Source organism: Charadrius vociferus, unplaced genomic scaffold (assembly GCF_000708025.1).
Source record: "Charadrius vociferus isolate BGI_N301 unplaced genomic scaffold, ASM70802v2 scaffold93, whole genome shotgun sequence".
NCBI lineage: Eukaryota > Metazoa > Chordata > Aves > Charadriiformes > Charadriidae > Charadrius > Charadrius vociferus.
In genome coordinates this window covers 587,265-611,867 of record NW_009647838.1, presented here as the reverse complement: position 1 = coordinate 611,867, position 24,603 = coordinate 587,265, and the positions used below count along the sequence as shown (strand labels likewise).

The 24,603-nt window shown below is 41.7% G+C and overlaps 1 protein-coding gene across 1 annotated transcript in view; it reads left to right on the top strand.

Moving 5' to 3' along the window:
- Positions 1-4,584: 4,584 nt before the first annotated feature.
- FLT3 (fms-related tyrosine kinase 3) overlaps positions 4,585-24,603 on the top strand; it is a 31,830-nt gene continuing 11,811 nt past the window's right edge. The window contains exons 1-11 of the mRNA XM_009882844.1: positions 4,585-4,594; positions 6,541-6,665; positions 8,292-8,494; positions 9,252-9,367; positions 11,569-11,686; positions 13,134-13,270; positions 13,862-14,001; positions 14,083-14,236; positions 18,459-18,624; positions 22,610-22,716; positions 23,843-23,954. Of these exons, the coding sequence (XP_009881146.1) occupies positions 4,585-4,594; positions 6,541-6,665; positions 8,292-8,494; positions 9,252-9,367; positions 11,569-11,686; positions 13,134-13,270; positions 13,862-14,001; positions 14,083-14,236; positions 18,459-18,624; positions 22,610-22,716; positions 23,843-23,954 (1,388 nt within the window). The remainder of the gene's footprint in view (positions 4,595-6,540; positions 6,666-8,291; positions 8,495-9,251; positions 9,368-11,568; positions 11,687-13,133; positions 13,271-13,861; positions 14,002-14,082; positions 14,237-18,458; positions 18,625-22,609; positions 22,717-23,842; positions 23,955-24,603) is intronic.

The following is a 24,603-nucleotide window of genomic DNA, read 5'->3' as shown; positions in this document are numbered from 1 at the left end:
TCGTTTATTCACCTGGTCCCATGCAAAACAGATAAAATGAATAATAACAAGCAGAATAACAGTGCAGCTGTTGGAGCAGTGCCTTTATCTCAGACTCACAGGGAAGGTAGATGGAAAGTTATCTTAGTGAAATGAAAGGCAAATAAGGGTTTGGATACAACCCTGCAGCCCTTCCTCGCCCAAGCCCAGGTAAACAAAAACCAAAAGAGGCAGGACGGAGAGATAAACCGGAGCTGAATGTCTTGCTTGCTTCAGCCTTCAGCATTTGCTTTGTGCTGAGGAGATAATTTCTTTTTCCAGATAAAACCCATGAGTTACTGCCACAGACTGAGAACTCAAAAAGGTGATTTCAAAGCAAATCTATAAATTAAGGAGCAACGTGGTGCTAGGGCCGATTTGTATTTAGCAAAGAAGCCTGCAACAGCTAAAGGGGTTGAGCTGCTCATAAATGTACACAATCCCTCAGTAGCAGCAATTCCCAGAGAAACAGCAAGTCTCACATACTCAGGAGGGCAGGTATATGATTAGAAAGTCTGAAAAATGAAGAAATGTAGAAATATATAAATAAGTCAGAGTGGGTAGTTATTAATCCTGGCTTAAATGAATGCTACCTGTTCTGTTGGAGAAGGTTTTGTTTCGTTCTCTGACAGAGGGGTGTAAAATACATCCCCAGTGTGATTCTTGATTTTAAATCTTCAGCCGTCTCAATTATTTTGTCTTAAAATCTCTACGAAATATATAAGCTGGCTGCAGTGAGCCATAGGCAGAGCTGCTGATTGTCCTCTAAGAAGAAAGGTACTAGCATCAAAAGGCATAATTTTACCTAAAAGATGAAGTTTGCTGAAATCTGTGCCAAAAATATGTTAGGACATAACAAGACAGAGAACAAATTCTTGGAAATTATGGCCAAGTCATTAGATATACAAAAAAAAATGTGAAAGAGTAAATTCCTTGCAGCTGTTTTCATCTGGGACCTGAAAATGGAGGTTGAGGAAAAGATGAAGAAAAACAAAAATATAGAAAATTAATTTGTGGACAGAGTCTTCCCTGCTGCACATGGCAAACTACTTGGAGTAGACGGGTCCTGGCAGTGATGTTCCCGAGGCAGATTAAGCAAACTTCTTCTTTCTCTCTCATACGTTGAAAGGAGAGCTTTTAGATTCAGGCGCAGATTAAATATGGAAGGACTAGGGAAGTGAACTTCTTAGGCAGAGCCAATGAAGTGAGTTATTGAGCAGAACCCTTTGCTGGCACTTGCACTGAGTGAATTAGAAATGGTTATTCACTGTGACAAGTTCTGCTTTAATATGTCTTCAGAAGAAACACTTTTGAGACCACTATAATAAACAGGGGCACAGCCTACTTGAAGATGTTCCACTGAGTAGGAAGTTTCTATTGCATATGCATGAGTTGTTCTTGTGCAAAAAATACCTTTTTTTTTTTTTTTTTTTTTTTTTAAAAATGATAGAACTGAGTCAGAATCCCATCTGAGCCATGCAAGGATAGCCATGGGATCTCCCCAGATCCCCAGGAAGGGTCAGTATTTTTAAGCTTGCTTTTTTTTTTTTTCTATTTTAAGCTTTTCTTCTTTAACAGAGAATCAGAAAACGTTTGCTGGAGACCCTTTGGAAGAAAAAAAGAAACAAAAAAAAAAAATCAGTTATCCCTCATCAATGATTTAAGTAATGTGTGAAAAAAAAAAAAATTTGCAAGGATTTTTTGTTTCACGTTTCGTTTCCTAAGAGTAAGAAAATGCGGGGCAGCTCCTTCAGGAGCAAACCGGAGCCAAACTGGACGAGTTACTTACCAGGTCCCCTCCACTTCAAAGGGCCGAGGGTGCGCTCAGCGCTGCCATCGCTTGTCCGCCGCCAGCCGCGGAGGAGCACCGCGCTTTTTCGCACCTCTCGGTCCCTCTGCCCCGGGAAGAAACGGCGTGTGATGCCATGAGCGGCTTCGGGTGGTAAAATAAAAAAAAAAGGGGGGGGGAGAGGGGAAGGAATTGACGATCCAAGTGGAAAAATGATCCAGGTGGAGGGTTGAAGGCAACGGCAAACAAAACCGGCAACTGACTGTAGCATTCCAGGATGCTATATAGTATCAGTGTTGCTGGTCATTATTAGTTTTTGACTCAGTACACAGCGCCTAATTAAGCACTTTTCTGAAACCTACTCCTCTCGTCTCACTGCTTTCCTGCTCAGTGATTCAAGTCTAGAGATTCCCTTCCGCTAAACCCTCCTGAAGAGCTACCGCACTCTTTTTTTCATCTCAAATCTCAATCGTGCTTGAACATGACTGTAAATAATTAAAGCCGTTCACGTGATGTTTGTTGTAATTAACTGGTAAGACCAGATAAATGACTGGTCCTGACCTAGACATACCCCATCCTGCATTACAGCAACTAGTCACAATTAGCATGAGCTGCAACAGAAGCATCTTCTCACCCACTTTCCTTTTTAAACCTTGTTCTAACAAACACAGTTGTTGTTCTGCAACACGGAGCAACACCTCTGGCCCCATCGCCACGTGAGAAGGAATTCACAGCTTGCATTTTTTAGAAGCTGGGAGTTACTTAAGCTAAAAGGGTGAAGACACCAGGAAGGAAGGGGTGCGAAAAGATGAGGAAGGAGAAAAGTTAAGTTCAATGGGAGAGAAATAAGATATGAGCAAAATGTAGGAATTAATTTCAGATCAGCTCGTGCTGCGTAGCCTGCCTCCCTCTGTTTTTTGTCGTATTTGTATTGAGTAAAATCTCCCTTAAGGATCCACCGCTTTGGGGTTGATGTTGAGAAAAAAGCAGCCGCATGCAAAGGTGTGGTTTTTTCACAGTTAATGCCTGAGTATTAGGCTCATCCATGTCACCACTTTTACAGATTTTGGGTAATTTTTTGAAACCTTACATTTCTGGCAGCACATGACTGTAGGAGAACTATAGCTTTGGTGGAAAAAAAAGCGTTCTTCTGCCTTCCCTGATCATGAAGACAATTTTGGAAAGCTGATCCAGAGAGTCTCACCCAGAGAAAACAGTCAGAAGCCAAATAAGAAATAAAACATAATTTGCTCTATGTAAGTCTCCTGAGCTGAGTGGAAGATTGTTATATGTCTGAGAAAGGCCTGATTGCTGTTTAAAATACTAAGCACCCTGAGCTGAACACAAGATGCATCCCTTGGTGTGAAGAGACAGGTTTTCTCTCTGTCCTTCACAGTGCTCCAGTTCCTCAACTATTCTCTTTCCGATAAACTCAGACTTTCAACATATTTTGGCAGGGCTTTCCCAGTTTTCCAAAGGCTATTTTGGTCATCCCCCATACGAAAATAAAATTTTGTAAGTGATTCTATTGATCAGCCATCTGATAGCTGAACTGGCTTAAACAGAGCTTCTTGGTTTGATATCTCTCCAGTAGATTCAGGCCTTTCTTCTCAGCCCCGTTACATCTAAGCCTGCTTTTTGACTCGTACAGGCATTTTCCCATGTACGTGCCTACACATCTTGATGAAATCCTGGCTCAGTTTATGGCAACTAGAGGTTTGTCTGACTTCAGTGAGAACAAGATTTCTCCTACTGCATTTATTTTTGTATAACCTATAAAAAGACAACGAAGATGGAAAGCAGGCATAAACAAACCTGGTTCGGAGACAGTAATTTATTTCCATTCCAGCTTCACTACCGTTCAGCAATACACAATATGACTATGCATGCTACATATTTGATACTCCTTACCCAGTGCTTTCAGTCTCTGCAGTTCTTACTTTGGGCTTTTGGGAAGATGACTGACTTGGAGACTATAACAGCAGTCCCTGAACAGGCCAGCTAGCAGTTGAAAGATCAAGACGGTGAATCAGAGCATTGCCATTTTCCCATTTTTTTTTGTGAACGTACTGTATCTCTCAAAGACCTACACTAGTTTAGGCCACCCTGTCTCGTCTCATGTAAATACTTCTGACTAGCACATCACTTGTTTTTTCTCACTGTAAAGCAGCTGGAAACATCGACTGTTCAAAATATACTTCCTTAGCCTAAAAACCTTCCTGGATTTCATAGGAATAAAGGCAGACAACAGCAGTGACAAGCTGTAGCAGTTAACAGGACAAGGAGCACAAATTTTTCCTATACATGAGGGTGTCAGGGTGCTCACTGCTCCCTCTTCCAGCATATACTCCCACATACTGTCCTTTAGAGATGCAGTTCCAGTTCATCAGACACCTTGTTTGCATGTCTCGCTCACAGTCTGGTTGCTACATCTGTCTGTTTCTGCCTAACTCTTAGCTGCAAATCTTTTCCCTGTTGGTGTAAATGCATCTTTCCCTTTCTGACTGCGGTGTTAGGCATCCTGCTAACAAGGCGATGTCAGCACAGTGGAGTAAAGGCAGGGATAAACGGGCTCAGCTCGTATGATCGGAAGCTAAAACTATTTGCAGATCGGAAAGTTGAAGCAAGGGAATGCTCAACAGGCCAAATGAAACGAACTTTTGAGATCGTATTTTCAGGTAGTCTCAGCTGATGTGTCTTGGAAATCAGTGGATGTAGGTGGGTTTCTGCCAGCTAAGCCCTTGGCTGTAAGCCTGTCAGATGGCTCTAATTTGAAAATGGTCAAAGGTAAAGTGGGCGACAAACAGAAGTGGAGAAAGCTGAGCAGAGAAGGACTTGGGGAAAGGCTAGTGGGAGGGCTGGAAACCTGGGTTGCATCGATGGGGAGGAATTCAGGATGCTTGGTGTAGATACCTAAAGCATATCTGCACTTCTGTCTCAAGAAGTGCCAGTAGTATCTTTATAGCCAATGGAGGGTGATATATGTGTCCACAAAGAAGTCCTGTTCACTTTTCTTAGGGATCACAGACAGACAGACAGACAGGATCTTCCTAAGAGGTCTGCAAAAGCGGACTATTGCCAGTGTGTACTGCGGAAAGGCAAGCACCCAAAATGAAGTGTATGTTAGGCGTCTGAATGAGAACAACTCAGTCTTAATCCACATTTGCCAAGAGGGCAGAGAAGAGGTTGTCAAGGTGTTTCCAGCTTAGAGCTTGGGCAGCACCAGAAGGCACAAACGTCAAAGAGGAGATGGCAGCAACTCTTACTTATTTCTTCCTTCTTCCAATTTTGCTCTTCCATCACCTGCAGAAATAGTCTCATTACTTGCATCCTTCAAGCACTTCCTGATTCATTTACCTTTTTTCCTCCTTTCAGCTCTGCACCTTCAGTTTCAACTCTGTCCGGCCATCTCAGGAGCTGAGGGGAAACAAAAAGCCAGAAAAGCAAAAACCCAAGACCCAAGGGCAGAAATTCTCCAAGTCACCAGGAGAGAGATGTTATTTTATGATGCAGTGCTTATTTGTACCGTTGAGGACCAGCTTTAGAGACTTAATGGAAATCAGACACATTTCACCCAACCGTTGTGCAGTCATACTTCTGTTTTTCTTGTTTACATGCAGTGGTGGAGGCATGGCTACTACATAGCTCCTTGAAGGCTAAAAGTTGAATTCTCAAGCTGCAGTCCCTGCAGAAAAGCTCATATGTAGCATTTGGGAGAGATGATGCCTTTGAGGCACCAGAAGCTTTTCCATACTGTTTCCTTATGCATAAGGGGAATGACATTTGCTCCCCCTGCCAGGGCTGGGAGCTGGCGAGTGAGCTGCCCTGGCTGTGTGGGCTTCTGGGCAGTGACAGAGCCAGGGAGGTACGGAGGAGGGAGAGGGCAGGAGAAAGCCGTGGGCTTACTCTTCCTCACCCTCCACTTTCTGCACCTGCTTTCCTCAAAGGAGTGGGAATTGCTGCCTTGTTTGCTTCCTGGAGGGGAAAGAGCGTAAGACTGAGAACAGCAGCTCAAGGGAAGAAGCATTTAACCTGGTCCTCGCTTGCAAACTGCTGGGGTGGACAAACCCACATCAGGAAGGCTCAGGAGAGTCTCCAGTATGTCAGATCAAGTACAGCATGTCCTGGAGAGAAGGGAAAGGGAAGACTAGCTCTTAGGTCCTTGGCTGAGCTGAGAGCGGGCTCTAAAGGCAAGCGAGGGACTTTATTTTGCCATTGCTCTGTGCAGGAGTGAGGGGTGCTTGGGGAGTGTTTCTGACCTGGGCACCTCTTTAGTGCCAATGGGAGGGATGGGGCCTGATCATCCTCCAGCTCACGATGAGCAAATGCTGGCCTGCAGCTGCAGGGTTTGGTGCGACAGGGCCCTTTCAGAGACACTGATGCAGAAGTGAGCTGCAAGAGGGAGCCTGTCTTTTGTAATGTGGTTTCTAGAGGAGCCTCCATAACACGTAAAAGCTTTTGACTGTAGACATTTCCTGCAATATTATGGAACATACTTATAATGTGTCATGTATCTGTGCTTTCGAAAGGTTCTCTGAATAGTGCTTTCTCTCATTTCCAATACACAAATGCAGAGTTTGCAAGTGCACATGATATATCTGCATATGCCTTTTGTTTGTTTTTTTAAAATGTAATCTTTCTACAGTTTTGTTGTATTTTATTTTTATTAAATTTATTATCCCTCTCCAGAGAGATAGACATGATTACATTTGTTTTCTATTTCTGTTTTACAGTTCTTGTTATGACAGCAGTTGCTTTCACTTCTGCAATGAATCAAAATACATCTGAGATTACGTGTGTGTTTATCAGCCAGAAGGATGAGGGTTCAGGAACACCAGAGGCATTGGTATCTCCTAAGGTAACCTAACAGAGAAGGAGTTGCTTATAAAATATTCCTGTCCATTCCAGAAATACCTTCCCAGAATCTTACAACACCCTAAACCTTTAGGCTATGGGGATGTTGAAGTCAAAATAAACAGAATTAGGCCAAATATGACCATGGAAGGTTAGAGGGAAATAGGTATCACGATTCATACTTTGAAACTGTATGTAGATAAGCAGTGGTTTTCTCTAAAACTGATTTTGTAATTGTTGCCTTGATGCTGTCTCACATCAGCACGTCTGAATATTGCTGAATATTGCTGGAAATGCATCAATGTAAAAAAATAAGTGCTGTTAAGAGGGAATTGCCAAGGCCATGGTGTGAACCAGTGGCTTGCTGCAGTGTGTGTGTGCCACGGCTGCTGGGACTGATGGGGAAGCTGCACCACCCCCTATTCCCACCACCAAAGCACATAAATCCCTGCCTGGTCTAAACCTTGACTGAGACACTAAAGCTGGATGGGGAATAAAATACAATTTTTTTTCCTTCTCTTCTGACTCGAAGTGGCAGAAGACCAAGAAGAGGTGGTGTGCATCTAAATTATAAAGCAGCTGAAACCTGCGATTAACATATTTCCTGAGGATTCTTCTTTCAACATAGTCTTATGAAATCTTTTTCATTCCTGGACAAATATATCAATAATTTGGGTAATAAAGGAAGGAATGCCAGTCAAAGCTGTGCTGTCCTTGTATCTGACAAGGCAGAATATGACTGTTATCTCTAGATATTTCTCAGACCAAGCAAAGCGAAAAAGAAGGAGCAAGGAATGAGAATCAGCTGGCCAAGCACAGTATGGGGCAGAGGGTGCAATGAACTCTGTCCTTTCATAAACTCAAACCAGATAAATTTCGCCCACCAAAGTAAGGGACACATTTAGGGCCACTCTTCGATAGAGCTATTTGCTTGCCACCTTTTGCTGCAGCTAAGCGCAGAGACTCATTAATCCATCAGTGACTTTCAGAATGACTGTGGAATATTCTCTCTCTGTTAACGATTCTCCTTTAGCTGTATGCAATGATGAGGAAATGAAAGGTTGGAAGCCGTCTTGCCCAAACGTTCTCTAACTAGTAAAGCCCCCAAGCTGTTGAGGAGCTGTCTAGCCAGATGCTGCGATGACAAGCAGTGAGATGCTAAAAAAAAAAAGCCCATTCTGGCCCTGCCTTTGCCTTGAGGTCGCAAACAGAAAGGTTGTGTTATAGCTCTGTGTCTTCCTATGGTTCTACATGAAAGGAAACAAAAAAGAGAAAATAATAGCCTATATCACTAAGTGAAATTACTATGTTTCTGGCTAAAATTGTCTGTCTAGAGAACAGAATTAACTAATTCAACAAGAATCCTATAGTGTTTCCTCATGCAGTAGAACTCAACATATTTATGAATAATTTTGACAGTAGAAATAAAAAAAAATCCAAAAACAAACAAAATGAAGGTATGATGAAGGTGTTATTTCAGTATCATTTGTATTCATATTTGGGCTTTTTGAAGCATTATTAATTTATGAAAGCTTTTCCAGAGAGCATCCTTTAAAAGTATTTGAATGCAAAAAAGCAAATTTGTCTAATTGCTAATAAATACGTAACAATCTGTCCTCATGCGTTGCAGATTTCTGACATTTTGGAAGATCTTGGGTGTTATTTGAATTCTCAAGGAACAGACAATATCTATGAACCAACTAAAAACGTGGAAGTCAATGTGTTTGAAGATATTGAATTAAGAGTGATAATGAACATTTCAGACATCATTTCATGCCTTTGGTTCTTTAAAGAGAGCAAAACTTGTGAACCTTCACTGGACTCGAAGAACCGGTAAGTCAAGGGATGTAATGGATCAAAGAACCTTTAAAAGATCGTTTCTTTTAGGATGCAAATGGAATATTTTCTGTGACTGTGCTTGCATTTCATTTCGTGTTATGCATTATCTTTTTAAATCTTCTAATCTTTCTTAACTGTTGTCACCCTGCAGCATGTTGCTGATTGTCATTTAGACACATACACGCATGTGAACCTTAAAGTCAGAATTTGATTTGTGTGGTAACACACATCGGTTTCTCCAGGGACTTTCTAACATTAATCAATCTGAGCTTGGCAATGTTCATGTGAGGCAAATATCATGATTTTGTAGTCGACAAAACTGAGGCATGGAGAATTTTGTGGTTTGTTAGGGTCACACTGCAGATGATAAAGAGCAACGGCACCCTCATTCTCACAGCGAAGCCTGGGCTGGAACCTGAGGCTGGATTATTGCCTCCCCCTGCGGAAGATGTGGGATGGGATTGTAGGTAAAACATTTCCCTGTGGACCTCCCCAGCTGTCCTAAGCTCAGGAAGTCCATCCTTCCCTATGCTCACCATTAAGCATGTGGCACCTGAGGTTGTAAGTTCCTACGTGCTGCTTTTGTAGGAAGATATAGGATGAAAACACTTCAGGTTGAAGGGCGCTGTGCAAATAACGAATACTAGTACCTCTGAAGGGTGTTTGCAAGAGATAAAGAGCTAACATTTTATTGTGTCTGCTGCATATTGCCTTCTAGATAACAAATACAGCTTTATTTTCTGTTTTATAGATACGTTGCATCTTTGGCTTTTTCCCGAATAAAAGAAACACAAGCTGGAAAATACACCCTCTCGGTCATAAGTAAAACCGGCAATTACACAATATTTGTGCCTGTTCTCATCCGAAGTAAGTACATCTCAGATGAAAGGGGTCACTCCGTCAATAGGTTCAAGGGGAGAGGTTCAAGTTCAGTTAAAGCAATGAAGCTCTCGCGTGCTGCATTTCAAGCATCTTCCTAGATTTGCATAGGACTTGGGGCTGTCTTCAGAGACTGAAGTCAAAACCACAGACTGCGTGAGAGTCAGCTTTCGCTGGTCAATAAACCATGCAAATGAACAAATAAAGATGTAAATGCGCAGCAGCCCTCTTCTCCCATATGTGAGATTCCCCTCTGTGCCAAAAGAGGCAAATCGAGGGTGGCTTTTGTATGCTCTCAAAGTTCATGGGCTAGATTTGTTTGCTTGCATCTTAACCTATTTATTCTCAGTGTCTCTGGCTGGGCTGTTATCTGCACCAGATCAGGACGTCCCTTTTATATTCTGATCTCTGGTGCTCCAAAGTCATGCCTTGTCCCGCTCTGCCACTTCTCCGCCTGTGCTGGGTCTCTTTGCACTTCTCTCACGGCTTTTCCTTTCGCAATTCTGTGGGCAGCAAGAAGCATCAAGGTCCCCTTTTCAGTGCCAGCCTTTACTTGTTTATTGGATTTTAGGGCAAAGCACATCAGTACTGCAGCTGCTCAGCACAAGGGTGCCCGAGAAGCTGAGATCTTAACTGCTGTTAAATGCTCATGATGTTAAATGCGAGGTGCAACTTTTTGAAAGGCTCACAGTGGGAGCAGATTTGATGGAATTTTCTCAAGGACCACACAAGAGACATCTCTGATGCAAAGGCAACAAAGTTCAAGCTTCTGTTTCCAAGCAAGGGTGTCCAAGAACATCTGAAAAAAAAAAAAAAACACATTGACATGGGTTTGACATGGTAACAGAAGAGAAATACCATATTATTTTGTCTGGAAAGGGCCAAATTGAAAGATAAGATTAAAAAATGTAAAAGAAATGTCAAAGAAAAGAAAGCAAAATGTCAATCCAAACAGCTAAGACTGGCAAAGTTATCATCAAACCCTTCTAGAGACAAGCCTAATAACACGCATTATTACTTGCCTTGTTTTTAATAAACTGTGACTAATCAACATTTTTTATTTCTTCTTTATTTGTTTTTCTTCTGTTTGATTTTTTTCTCTCTCAGAGCGACAAATGTCACCTCCAGTCTCTCCTTGGTTTATTTGAAGGCCTATTGCATATCTCAATTATAATTTTAACAGCTTCTTTGAGGGGACAGGGTATTAAATTTTTAATTAAAAATTACCTTCTCTACTATATCAATTAGGCTTTAGAGGTAAAAAATGTTATTACCTGTGCAAGCAAGAGTAGTTCGAAAGAGTCTCGATAAAGATCTTTTCCATATCAATTGCTTAGATTGCATTCTCTTTGCTCCTGCGAATCTAATATCATAATTACATCTCTCATAAAATCCCCCAGGCTAGATTTGAACCCTTCAACTGAGATGTGAATCTCTATAGGTGAAAAAAACCTAGGCCCAGCCTGTAAGAGATAAATGAAGAAAGAAATTAAAAAGCCAGAAGTATTAGTTTCACCTTACCATGTCACCTTGCAGGCAGTGGCAGTGTGGCTCTAAAGAAAATGCCCCTCTTTGTTGAAGCTGTGATTTCATTGTGAGATGACCTAAAACCAGACTCGGTGTTTTTTATTTTGAGTCAAATCCTTAGTGGTTTTAATGCACTAAATTTTTGTGCTCAGTCCAGGTCTGCATCTGACTGGGTTCAGGGGACTGGGAGTTGTCTAGGAACCTTTTCCCCCTGGGTTACAGATATAGGATAGAGAAGTCTGCTGGTTATCAGAAGTCATTATCACCCATTGTTTTTCCATCATCTGTCTGATCTGACTGAGTAACATGAAACGATCCCATTTTGTGTAGAGACTTTGTAGTCCCAACAGATACTCCACCAAAGCCACGGGCTTGGGATGTGATTTTGCAAGGTGTCTGTGCTCCTGCCCAGTGAAATGAATAACAACCACAGCAAATTAGCACCTTTCAGTATCAGTCTCAAGATTATCCTCTGATTTAGCAATCAAGGCTGAAAAGTTCTTGAGACCAACCCACAATATCCCTAGGGCAGAATCTGTTCCCTCAGTGTTGAAACCTCCTGAAATAACTTACAGCTCTGTAACTTCAAGCGCTATGAAATGAGCAAAACACTGTTTCAAAATTATTTCAGCATTCCTAAATATTTGCATGATTTTTGACAGAGAAACCAGGCAAACCCTATTTCAGGAAAAGGGAAAAATTGGATGCTATTGAGTGCATATCTGAGGGCTACCCTCAGCCCTCTGTGGAGTGGATATTTTGCAAAACACCTGAAAAGAGGTATGGTGCATGTTTATATGTATGTTGAATCTCTAGAGTGAATGTCTACTGCCTTCTAGCAGCCTTCCAGTACTTAAAGGGGGTCTGCAGGAAAAATGGGGAGGGACTCTTTTATCAGAGACTGTAGTGATAGGATGAGGGATAACGGTTTTAAATTGAAAGAGGGTAGATTTAGATTAGATATTAGGAAGAAATTCTTTACTCTGAGGGTGGTGAGGCACTGGAACAGGTTGCCCAGGGAAGCTGTGGATGCCCCATCCCTGGAAGTGATCTTTGAGGTCCCTTCCAATTCTAACCATTCTATGATTCTATGTCAGAGGAAACCAGCAGGTCCAGAGGAGGGCCACAAAGATGATCAGAGGGCTGGAGCACCTCTCCTGTGAAGACAGGCTGAGAGAGTTGGGGTTGTTCAGCCTGGAGAAGACAAGGCTCCAAGGAGACCTTATAACAGCCTTCCAGTACCTAAAGGGGGCCTACAGAAGAGCTGGGGAGGGACTCTAACAGGGAGTGTAGTGATGGGACGAGGGGTAATGGTTTTAAACTGGAAGAGGGTAGATTTAGATTAGATATTAGGAAGAAATTCTTTACTCCGAGGGTAGTGAGGGTCCCTGCCCATGGCAGGGGGGGTGGAACTAGATGATCTTTGAGGTCTCTTCCAACTCTGACCATTCTATGATTCTATGACAACTGAAGAGCTTTTGGGTCAGGATTTTTGGAGACAGGCACTGCCAGGTTGCACACCCACGTGCTGGTTGAAAACCTGTGTCTGCATGATACGCTTTTGGAGTGCTGCAACACATTTTTCTTAGCAATTTTGGCTATTGTGCTCTTCTGGAAAATTTCAGCTCTTGGCTTGAAAAAAGTTATTCCAGTTTCTAGTATTTTGATGTCACCAGAGCAAATCAAAGGTATCTCGTTTCCCTCTACTTTTTCACATTTTTTGGAAATATGAGTGCATTAGAGCTGGGAAGATGTTACAAGGGATCGTAGTTTTCCAAGATAAATGATTTTTTTTTTTCCCATTCTATTAATATATAAAGTTGATTCTATTAACAGTGGGAATAACACCTTTCTCTGCAGTGTGGCAGTTTGGGATCTGGGTCTCATAACAGCCACTGGACTTGCAGCAGCTCCCACCACCAGGAATTCAGAGATGTGGTGTGAAAGCTCAACCTCTATAATTTCACTCTCGTCCAGATTTTAGTTACAGCATTACCTGTCTGTAAGCAAGTTTGAGCATAATCAGATCATTTTAGCTCATATTTCTGCCTAGGCTGTAACATTTTTATTTTCTTATCTTCACCTTTCCTAGTTCCTTTTTATTCAACTATGTAAGATCCAGTTTTCCCACTATTGTTTGCATATTCTCATGGCTAGGAGATTTATCAGATTTATTTGCTTGAGGTTAACCAAATGAGTCAATGAATAATTGTGCTTGTAATTGCAGTTGCCCTGATAAAAGGCATGAAGAAACTGGGGAAATAGGTGGCATACAGAAGGTACAACATGAATTATTTCAAACTTATATATGGTGCTGTGCAGTTAATGACCTGGGCAGAGAATGCACCAGCCTCTTTACAATAGGTAACGTTCCTCTAAGGTTTACTTCCACACGAGCTGGATCCTGCCACTGAAGTTAGTTGCACTACTCATCTGAGTACTCTTTTCTGGGCTAAGCTACTTGTTTGTAATCACTGGAACAAGCTAACAGTGAATATGATTGCTCTATCTCACGTTTAAACCCTAAATTCTACTAGCTATTTGTGGTCTCTGTAAAAACTGTCTTGCTCTTCTACATTTTCTAAACATCTATTATCTTTCTCTGTGTGCTTTTAGGACTGTGTTGCAGTGAAACACTCTTCAAAGTATTCTATAAATAATTATAAATTAATATATAAATTCAGATTAGTTTGTCTGTTTTTTTAAATAAACCTGATCTGAGCTAAACTCTTTGCTGAACTGTGCTCTGTAGTTGTAAATTATCAAAAAATTTGGTTTGAGACATCTAAGTCCATCAAATTTCATGATTAACGAGTAATTTTTCCAAATTCTAGTTAGCATTACAATGTAATAATGGATGTCTATACAGTATTAGCAGAAAAAATGTTGATCTAATTGAGCATTTTTTCCAGGCAAAGTGATGATCGTTTCAGTGACTATGTTTTGATTTTGTAGATTTAAATGAAAGACAAGTAGCACCTTTGCCTGAATTACTTCTTAAAGTTGGGGAACCATTGCTGATCAGATGCAGAGCTGTTTACCGAAATTATAAATTTGGAATAAAATTATCTTTTGAAAACAAAGAAGTTGAACAGGTAAGAAGACAGGGCATATTTTAAAATAGGTAATATTGGGCACTATCAACTGATTAAATGGGAATCTCTATTGAAAACCAGGACCGCCAGTTTGAAGGATTAGAATATCAAACAGATCGCTCAGCAATTCGGATCCAGTATGCATTTGCTTCAGCGGCAGGAAGAAGCGATAGTGGACATTATACCTGTTCTTCTACAGTTCATCCGAATCAAACTGCTTTGGTTACAGTTTTAGGTAATTCCAACCCCCTCCCCAGCGTTAATCTTATCCTTGGTTGGTTGATTTGCTTTATTTTCTATGCAATGGTTCTTTGCTTGCAGGTATGTAGCGTATGTTCATACTTCCTTTTCTAAGGAAAAAGTCTGTTTGCAGTTACTGGCAGTCCAGGAAAGCCACGAGATTAATCTGAACTGAGTAATTCCAGTATCGGAAGATAATCAATCTTGTCTTTATATTGCTTTTCTATTGATTCCCATTAAATGACAGTGCTTTTAGAAGTGAAATGAAATGGCACTGTTTCGAGGTCTGATCTACATGACTACATGTCTACCTGGTCCGGAACGACCAGTGACTAGTGTCAACTAATGTGAGACAGAAACGTCCTGTTGTGACTCCAGTATTGGTTTTGAAAAGCTGCAGCCATGGCCTCAGCCGCCTCCTCACCACTCGCTCCCACTCCATCTCTCTTCACTCATGTACGGCACCTCCACCCCACCTTTGCTGCATCTTTGGCGGTGGGGAGGTAAGACAGAGGTTCTTGTGCCCTCTGCTCTGCTGTTTCTTATGGTCCCTTCAGGTGCTTGCTGCTGTTATACAGAAATAAGCAGATAGAAAATCTGTACCAGGCCTGACCTGGGTCTGTCAGGAAGGCATCGAACAGTTGGGAGGTTCTTGGTAGTGGGCTCTCCCACTCAAAACCCAGAACAAACAAGAAACAACCGTTTCCTCTTCTGAGGGGGAGTGACTGACAAGTGGCCATTTGAGTTTGCCGAATTTTTTATGGGAAAGTAAATCTGGGGAAGAATTTTAGCTCTGAAAGCTGTGGAACTGGTAGGAGAAACGAAATGAAAACTTTTGTGTTGATGGAGAATGTAAGCCCAGAGAGATGATGAATAGTGAGTGCTGACAGAGCTGGCAGACTGCCCTGCGGAAGCGCTGCTGCAGCTGTGATGAATCTGAAGGAAAACCTGAAACTAGAGAGACAACTGCTCCAGCGTTATTGTTTGTTCTGCGTGTCTCCTGCTTTCCAGGCACTGAAGGGAACCCTCCTCCTAACACCAAGCTACACAAGGCCTGAAAATGTAAAAAAGCTAAAGCATACTAAAGGAAAACTCATTCTATTTAAGCAACATGTTGATGCAAAAGCCAGTGGTGTTGGAGTTAGTCCAGAACAGCTTCAACTGCAAACCTTGTTTCTCAGACAGAGATAATATACAAACAGGCATAAGTCTGGAAATAAGGTGTAAAAAGGAAAGCTGTAGTTAGGACCATGCTGCTGGAGTAGGCACTGGGAGTTGTTTTCTGACCGGTGTGCATGGAGTTGGAGTCCATAGCCCTGAGAACAAGGTGCTCTGAAGCACTCACCACGCGTTTGACCTTAGATGTACTTGCTCTCTGAGTTGACAACACCTAAGCTAGGAACGGTAGGAAGTGAGAATACTTACCCCAGTCTCTTCAGAAATGACTTCTCCAGTGCAATATCCTCTTTTCAGCTTCTGCCTACCACTGAGCAGAAAGTTCTGTCATCATTTACAATAACTGAGTATGACACCTGGGCCTTTTTTCTACACACATCTTCTTAGTAAACAGGAATGTAGGGGTGAGAGGGCAGTGTAAAGGTAAGGCAAGATCCTCTTCTTTCTCAGTATTCGTGCCCAGTTCAGAAACAGGGGCTTCTTGAATCCATAAACTATCAGGTGTGAGTATGTGTCACATTAGCAGAGGATATTTGGGTCACTGTCCCTGGAAGGCTGTATTTCTGAGAGAGGTCTTTTTGACTGGAGTATACCAAGCTACGATGATTATCCGTGTCTTCCTTAATACCCCTTATGCCAACAAAACTTCTGAGGCCTTATTGGCTTTGCTGATGAAAAAATCTGTTTGTTTACTTACACAGCAGATTAAAGGGGGGTGGGGTGTTGTGATACCTAGCTAAGAGCTGTGCCCTCCACGGTTATACAGGGACATCCTGTGCTTCTGATCCACCCCAGCCTTTAGCCCAATGTGTTAATGACCACCATTGTGAATTTGTGATACCATCCCAAGTTCAATTTCAACTGTGGTACAGATACAGATTTCACTCAGCTGTCTGTGTCATAGGGTAGCAGTTTCTGAAATGAGCAGTATCCTACCTTTAAACCATCCCCGTGCGTGAGTCAGCACCCGCAGCTACACTGGGAATGGGTGTGATGTAACTTGACCAAGAGAAAACTGATTTGGTTGGCACGTACTGCATTGCCTGGGGACTCTGGCCAGCATAACTACATTGATGGGTGGTCTTCTCATCTCTAATAACGCCTTGCAGCCAGAACACAGCTATGGTTTGCTCTTTGCTAATTGACACTTCATGAACTTATCCCATCTCGTGTAGCTGGGCAGGTCAGGCAGGGTGCTTGGGCCACCTTAAAACACAACAGAGATTGTGCCAACAACTGCAGCTGCAAGGCTCTTTGTTTCTGCAGTTCTTAAGCTCAATTTCTACCAGTGTCGAATAAAGAATTTTTAACACTACGCAATCTTGATGCTATTTTGCAACGCACATTAGGTTTAAAGCAACAAATAAACAAATAGGATAAATACAGAGACTTGAAAGCTTTGATTACAGTCTCAGGAATTTCATCTCACCTCTCTGTCATCACTGAATAATAATACATTTAAATCTGCCAAAAAAATTATAAGTCAAGCAATAATGTTCTATTTTCTTTTCCCTTCAAGAAAGACACTTTTTCTGAGTTGTTTTCCAGAGAAATGGCATAGCCTGCTGCAAGGTCCTTGTATGCACTCTGGAGAAAGCCTTTACTCTTGGCTGGTGGTGGTGTTAACAGTACATACAGAGGTGACCTTCTGCCTGGAAGGATGAGGTCCAAAAGATCATTTAAAATATGAAGGACCAGTTTATAAAACCAATAAACCTTTAATATCAAAAACTAAGAGAACAATCATGAAAGGAATTGCTTCTTGTTTTAAAATACTGAAATTTTTGTGGTTTATGTGGGAGTTTCCAGATAGTATTTTTAAAACCAGTAAGCTAGACAGAGATAAAACATGCCAAGCAGAATATAGGGTTACAACCAGAAGAAAAACACTCAAAAGGAAAAACCCAGTCCAGCAATATTTCTACAGTGCAGTTTTTCACCATGTGGCTGATTAAACAGTGGCACAAGTTTCCCAGAGGTTGCAGAGTCTAATTCTTTGGAGATACCCATTTGGACATGGTTCTGAGCAACCTCATCTAGTTGGACCCGCTCTGAGCAGGAGCTGGACTAGACGTCTCCAGAGATCTCTTGCAATGTATGTGATTCTGTTGATTTTTACAGAGCTGATCCCAGCCCCACTGATGCCTGTGGGACAGCCTCCTCCCACGTGTGTCTGCTGTTCAGTCTCCTTAGGTGGGATTCATTTCACTTCATGAGACATCTAGCCCCAGCAATGACTTTGTCTCCTTCAGCAGTCAGTGTCAAGAAACAAGTATTTCCAGAAGCAGTTCTGTATCTTTGATATCTTCTATATTAGGATGGGATACATCTGGACATGCCTGTCTCATTCCACTGAGTTTATCAGAGGTCCAGGCGAGTAGCTTAGGGGGTCACTGAACTTCAGACAACTCCACTAGGTGAAACTAATCCCACCCTACCAGGACAAGTACCAGCAGCTCATGGTTCACGCACATCTTCAAAACACTTTTTAATGTTGCTGTTGTCTTGCATCAAATATGTCTGATTTAGATGGAGAAATAAAGGAGCAGCTACAAGACTCATTTGCAAAATATTCAGCTCATTTCAAGGAAGGAGAAACAGCTACTATCAGCATCTGGTTATGCCGGTGGTGCCACCTGGTTTTGTTCCCTGCTACAGGAAAGCCAGAAGATGCGGCTGTTAACATGTGGAACACACACCTAAACCAAACCAAATAAAGAATGGCGTTGTTGGCCCTGTGGCTCTGTAGGACGGATGGGGGAGAAATGTTGGACCATTTTGGAAGGGCTCTGGTCTGGCCAATAAGCAACTTCAGCAGGCTCAGATCATTTGCCTGCAGCTGAACACAGTGACATCATTTCAATACTATTTTAAAGCATTATCTTATTTTGATTAACAGGATGCCTTTTGTGATGTAACGTGGTGCTTTTTTTTGCTTGCAATAACCAAAATGAAAAACATACAGATGTCAAAATTCTTTCATTAAGCAGTCCAGGTTTGTAATATCATATTGATATTTTCTTCTTTGTTTTTTCCTCCAGAAAAGGGATTTATAAATATAACCAACTCTAAAGAAGACTTTGAAATTGGTGAGGAAGAGTTTTGCTTCGAAGTTAACTTTACAGCATATCCACCAGTTAGATGCATGTGGCTATTTTCCCAAAAAACCTTTCCATGTGAACAAAGTTACAGTGTGGATGGACGCAGGTACTTGAATATTTTGGAATAATTTGATATAATAATAATGTTTCCTCTTTATATCTCACCTGGACTGCTTACTGTCCATGTTTTGTACTCTCTTTGTGTTTTTAAAATGTGGATGGACCACATGATGAAGCCATGTGAACAAAAGGCACTTAAACATTATTTTGGCTTTCAACAGCAGTTCATGTAGATACCTTCTAGAATCAATTTATTCTCCACATTATAATAAAACCTTTGCTAAATTATGCATCTAGCAACCTTTTATTTTATATGCATTTTGCCATTCCCTTTCACTCTGACATAATTTCTCAGTTACAGATCTGTTGCAGTTTTCATTCTGGATCACAAGTTCTACATGTTCCCCTTTTGTCATCCTGTTCTTGATGATGTTCCCAGTGTCTTTCAAACTGCTTAAATCAAGTCCAGGGCTCTGTAGTTTCCCAGGCTGCCGATAGATCTGTTCGGCTCTGCCTGTGCCACAGAAACATACCGTTCTGCTCATTACCCAGGTCATGTATTCTTCCACTGCTGCAAAACATGTTTTGAATAAACCTGTTAGTTATCTACCTTTTCTGTTATTTCCTACAATGAAGTTCTGGCATGAATCCTGTTTAAGGCTAATGTTTTCTCCATTCCCTAGGCTTTCTAATTTCTTGATAACATTATCTAATTTCCTTCAGAGTTGCTTTCAGAGTAGTCCCGTGGCTTTCAAGGTAACAGCTCTTATTCACCTCAGTGAAAATAAAGCCAAGGGGCTCTTTTAAAGTTTTAACTTTAAAACCAAGCAGGACCTAGGCAGGAGTTAATGCAGCTGCACTGTTTTTTTTGTATTCTTTAAAACTTTTTTAGCATCTGCATAAAACTGTGTCACAGCCTTGATTACACTTTTTATTATTTCTTTGCTTAGTATTTTGGTACACTCGATTTTATCTGCTAGCGTGTCGAGTCATCTTTGCAACAGACTGGCCTTTTCATCTGCATCAGATGGTATGTTGGAGTCAGACCTTCATGAGGTTCAGAGATAGCTCAGTTCAGATTAGTAAGTTGTCATCTCCTGGCAATGGCCACAGGAACTCTGTCCCTGCTGATAAAGGGAGGGCTGTCAGCAAACTTTGATAGCCTTGGGTGGGTGTTGGTGACTAATCTGCAATGCCTGACACGGGCTAGGCAGATCTGTTCTTTGTGGTCAAGACTGATTTTGGAAATGAGGTCTCAGGGGACACCCATGAGCATTTGCTCATCCTTGTCCAATAGGTACCTCCCTCCAGCTGATAATGCCGAGTTGATTTGCTTTGCAGCTGGTATGGACCTCTTCTCTCTGCTTGTAAGAGTAGGAGTCAGTTTTGCTTGGGTGATTGACAACTGGTGTAAATTCAATCCAGATAAGAAGAAGCTGCTATGGACTGGGCCAACAATAACAATTTTGAGAACTCTTGGAATAGCTTAGGTAACTCTCATTAATCGGTAAGGTACAGCTGCTGGTGGCCTGGGATTTATGAGTCACTTCAGATAGCCTTTGCAGCCAGTGGCGGTTGCTGAGTGCCGATCACCACCTGCCGGACGCGGGAAAGTCCAGCCCGAGTCCCTGGAGCAGTGCATCCTGGGCTGGCTCAGCCTCAACCAGCACTGTGCCGGCCACGGCGATGGCCGCGGCTGCCTCACCACCCCAAGCATCACTGGAGCTTGGCCTGGAGGCTGCTTCAGCAGATAACTCATTGATTCATATGACTATGCTGTTGATTAAATATTTTTACTTAATTTTCATTTTAGGCAGTTATACTTTGCATTTACTTATCATTCCATTTATTTTATGGAAAAATACAATTGAGGAAAAAATACCTGAATTTGGTGATTAATTCATCTGATAAGTGCCACCTTCTGTACAAGCATTCCCCACAGCTATCCAGTTTTGATTGAACACTAGCATTGGATAAGCACGTCCCACCTAAGGAAAAAGAGTAGGAGTAGATATTTCATTCAGTTTGAAGTCCCCAGAAGCAGCAAGGGGTAGGGAGGTCAGGAGATTCTGCCTACAAGCTGTAGCACTGAGGATTTCAATGCGATTTTAAAGCAGGTGGTTTCTCAAAACAAAACAAGAAAGGTCATCGCATACCTTAACGTATTGTGAATCTAACTTTGCATATTTTAGTTGACTTCTGTGTAATCCCGTCTCGCAACACTTCTACTTTATTCCTTTCATATCCTTTTTCATTTCCTGTTTTTCTATATTTTTTCTGCCATTTCCTTATCAAATTGTTCCTCCTGATTATAGATCATATTAAATGTTATTAATTAACTCTGTCCCCTTCTTTATATTTTAATTTCAAGTCCCAAGGATTCATCTCTCCTGTCAGTGCCCTTACGTGCTTTCAGAGATTCCTTCAGAATTTCCATTTTTCATTTGCTTTTGTTATCTCTCTGTTTTAGCACACTGCTCGTTTTCACTTCCCTCCCAAGAGCAAATGAATTTTCATACACAGAATGACCTCTGTTAAATTTATATTTATCTCACATCCCCTTCTATTTTCAGGTATCAAAGACACCCTTATTTAATTATTTTCTCATTATTTCATTAGGATTTAATCCTCCAGACGTAGGATTTCAAAAGCAACAAATGATTTGTGGTTTCTCCTGCCTTCGGTACCCATTTTGAGGTAGCTTAAAAGGGGTTTGATTTTAAAAAGTCCCTGAGTTCAGGGACATCTTTAAGACCATTTCAGATTAAGACATTCAAAGGTCAATAACTATAAGGAGGTGTTGCCTTAGTCAAAAGGCAAAATTGCCAGTGGCTTCACTGTGAGTTTTCTTGCTTTAGAATTGCAAGGTGATACTTGGTGTCTTAGTTCATAGTATCTTGCTCTTAGTGTCTTAGAATCTTGCTTAACACCCTGGTTTTAGTTATCTAGATTTCTTGTTCCAAGCTAATTACTGTTTTCTCTTACTTTGCAAATCACCGGTATATGCTGATGTTTTTCTGTCTGCTTCAAACTCCCTGATGTGCCTGCTTGCCTTTACCACTAAAGTTGAGTTGGGGCCGTCCCACCCAGTTTTCCTTGAGCACTCTGCTAAATCATCTGCCCCCAAAATGCCAGCAACTAAACCTAAGAAGGGATTTTCTTAAATGCTCTTCCAACATTGGTGAGTGGCTATAGCTGCCATTTAAATGACAGCCATCCTGACATCAATAACCTGGTCAAAAAGACAGAAATAGGATGCCATCTCTGTAAGATTATATATTCTCATCTCCCTACCTCATCCCATGTCCCATAAACCAGTGATTCAACAGGTCAGTCATGCAGGAATCTGTAAGTCTCTGCAGTCCTGCGTTAGCTTCTGCCCAGAGACTTGTTAGAGCCCTCTCTCACCATTTCCATTATCACAAGCTATTTCCAGCATGGTTTGTGTCTCGGTTTGCTGCCACGACCATAGGGGTTAGTGGAAGGCTGGTCTTCCTCCTACAGAAATATCTTGATGGCTGGTGCTTTGTCTCATTGATAATGAACTTCTGATGATGAATTCATTTCTGAGTTTCTGTCAGATCTTTCCATTTGGAGAGGTTTATCTCATATGATCCTAGCTGTCATTGTTATTTCCTAATACTGCTTATCATATCAGCTAGAGACTCCCATCAAAATCCTTTGGAGTGTAGAGAGTTTGATCTTTTGTAGGTCTTAGCATCTGTGCCAGGATGTGTTATATACCTTGTCTTCCAATGGAGTGGTAACAAAATCACAGCCTGACAGCCCAGATGCACTCCAGGAACTATGAGGAAAATGGCAGAATGAAACCAATACTGCAGGAAAAAAATAGCCTCTTATCAAAACAGTTACATTCTGGGGTTTGTATTCTCTAATGAAAACGAATTTAGTCTGGGTTCCTCAATAGAAGATGCTGAATTGTTTCAGTCGTATATATGAGTCCTGACTACGTTTTAAATCTCTTTTAAGTCAGTCTTTTGTCCTTTTCCTGTTTTTTCTTTGCTCCACAGCATTTCATCAAAGTTCTGCAACCATCAGCACCAGTCTGGAATATACGTATTTTATGCTGAAAATGATGATACAGTCATGACAAAAAAATTCACTCTCTATGTGAGAAGTAAGTGAGAAAACTATCCCCGGGAAGGTTTGGCAAATGGAGCTAATATGTTGCTTTTCCCTTGGTATTCCCTATTTCATTTACATAGATTTATTGTTAAAAATGGAGGAGCGCAAGGCAAAAATGTGATGCTCTTCACACTGCGCTGCACTGCTGAAATCCAAGCACTGGGTCGGAGAAAGATGCCGGCGGCTTGTGGGTCATGTTTCTTGTGTTGGTCAGGGCTGGAGAACAGAGGAAGGAGGAGGAAGTTATTAATTCTTTTCTCTTCCCTTTAGTGTGCTGTAAACAGAGAGGACAGAATATGAGAAATTAGTCATGTACTGAGAAAATTAATACTTCTTAAGAAAACCACAAAGCCTAGGAGCTCTGTGGAATACCGTGACCATATTCTAACTCTACAGAGCCAGAATATACGTGACTGCTGTAGAGACCACATGAGATACACAGTGAGAGGAAACACTTATCCTCATTAGGTGTTAGCTTTCTATGGTATTTTTATGCCATTTTTTTTTTCATAATGTCATTTATGAGTTGATGCAGTTAGTCTGGAGACCCTTTGGGGTGTGACACATACATTAGGGCTGCACTGCCTCCTGCGCCCCTGCCCACAGTTCGCACACACGCACAGGCTTGCCTGGTGCTCTCGGTTATCTCAGTTTTACTGTGTGACCATGCCATCTCAACCTTGCTCTAGGTTAGGGATCATTATTTATTATATATTATTTATACAAGGATCCTCCGTGCACATTTTGTATGGGCTGGACGCCCAGAACTATGGTGTCAGGAGAGTCCTGGGGCTGACTGCTTGCTCTGAGCCAGAAAAGCAGAAGTCAAGACTCCTAATTTTGGCTCTGCCACTGCTTTGGTGTGGTCTGTGCCCGTACAGAGAAGTGGCTGGTCCCCTTGCCTTGCCCACACTGCCATCCCGCAGAACCGAGGCACGGGGCCAGAGGAAGGAGGAGGACTGAGGGCTGCACCCAGCTCTCACCGTGGCACGCGGGTGGGCTATTTTGAAAACACAGAAGCAGATCTTGGTCTCGGCAGATGTAGCATTGGCACATAAACGTAAAGGTTTTGGTCACTGAGGTGCTGACAGAAATTGTCTTGTGTTATCTTGTTCCAGGAAAGCCTGAAGTAATGATGCAGGTGTTGTTCAAGCAGATCTCCTGCGTTGCTGATAGCTACCCTGCCGCATCCTGGGTTTGGAGGAACTGTCCTGAACTGAACTCATCCAAGTAAATAACTTCCCCTCTTTTTGATTCATTGCAAAGACCATACCTGAGCTATCCTTGGTTAAATGAAGGTGGGCCTGTAGAAAACTAAGTGTAAAATGCACTCTCGACCATCTGTACAAGGGGACGTGGTGGCTCACTCCAAGGGAACCAGATCACCAAAACTAGTGAAATTTTTCAATTTTTTCATTGGCATCAAATGAACTTTATGAAGATCTGTATCTCAGGCTCTTTACACTGAAACAAACCCCACTGGGTTTATATCAACAGTTAGGTAGTTATCAAGTCCAATCTAAGTTTTTCTCTTGGCCTGCCAAAGTTTGAGGGCATTCAGGGAATACATTGGTTAATACGGGCTTGATTAATTGGTTAAGCTTTGGTTAATACAGATGTTATGGTGACCTGTAACCAAAGCCAGTAAAGTCAGTGAGAGTGTTTCCAGTAAAGTTAGTGAGAGTGTTTCCATTTCCTCTATTTATTTAGGGCAATGAGTCAGGCCCTAAAATTTCAGGAGATGCTGAAACAGCTTTGAGCTGTTTTATGAACTCTGCAGTTTTTTATTTTAGATGTGCCAAAGAACTAATAATCCCACAGTGCAGAGGAGTACTGGGTCAGATTATCTTTTGGAAGATTGTGGATAAAACTCTAAGTA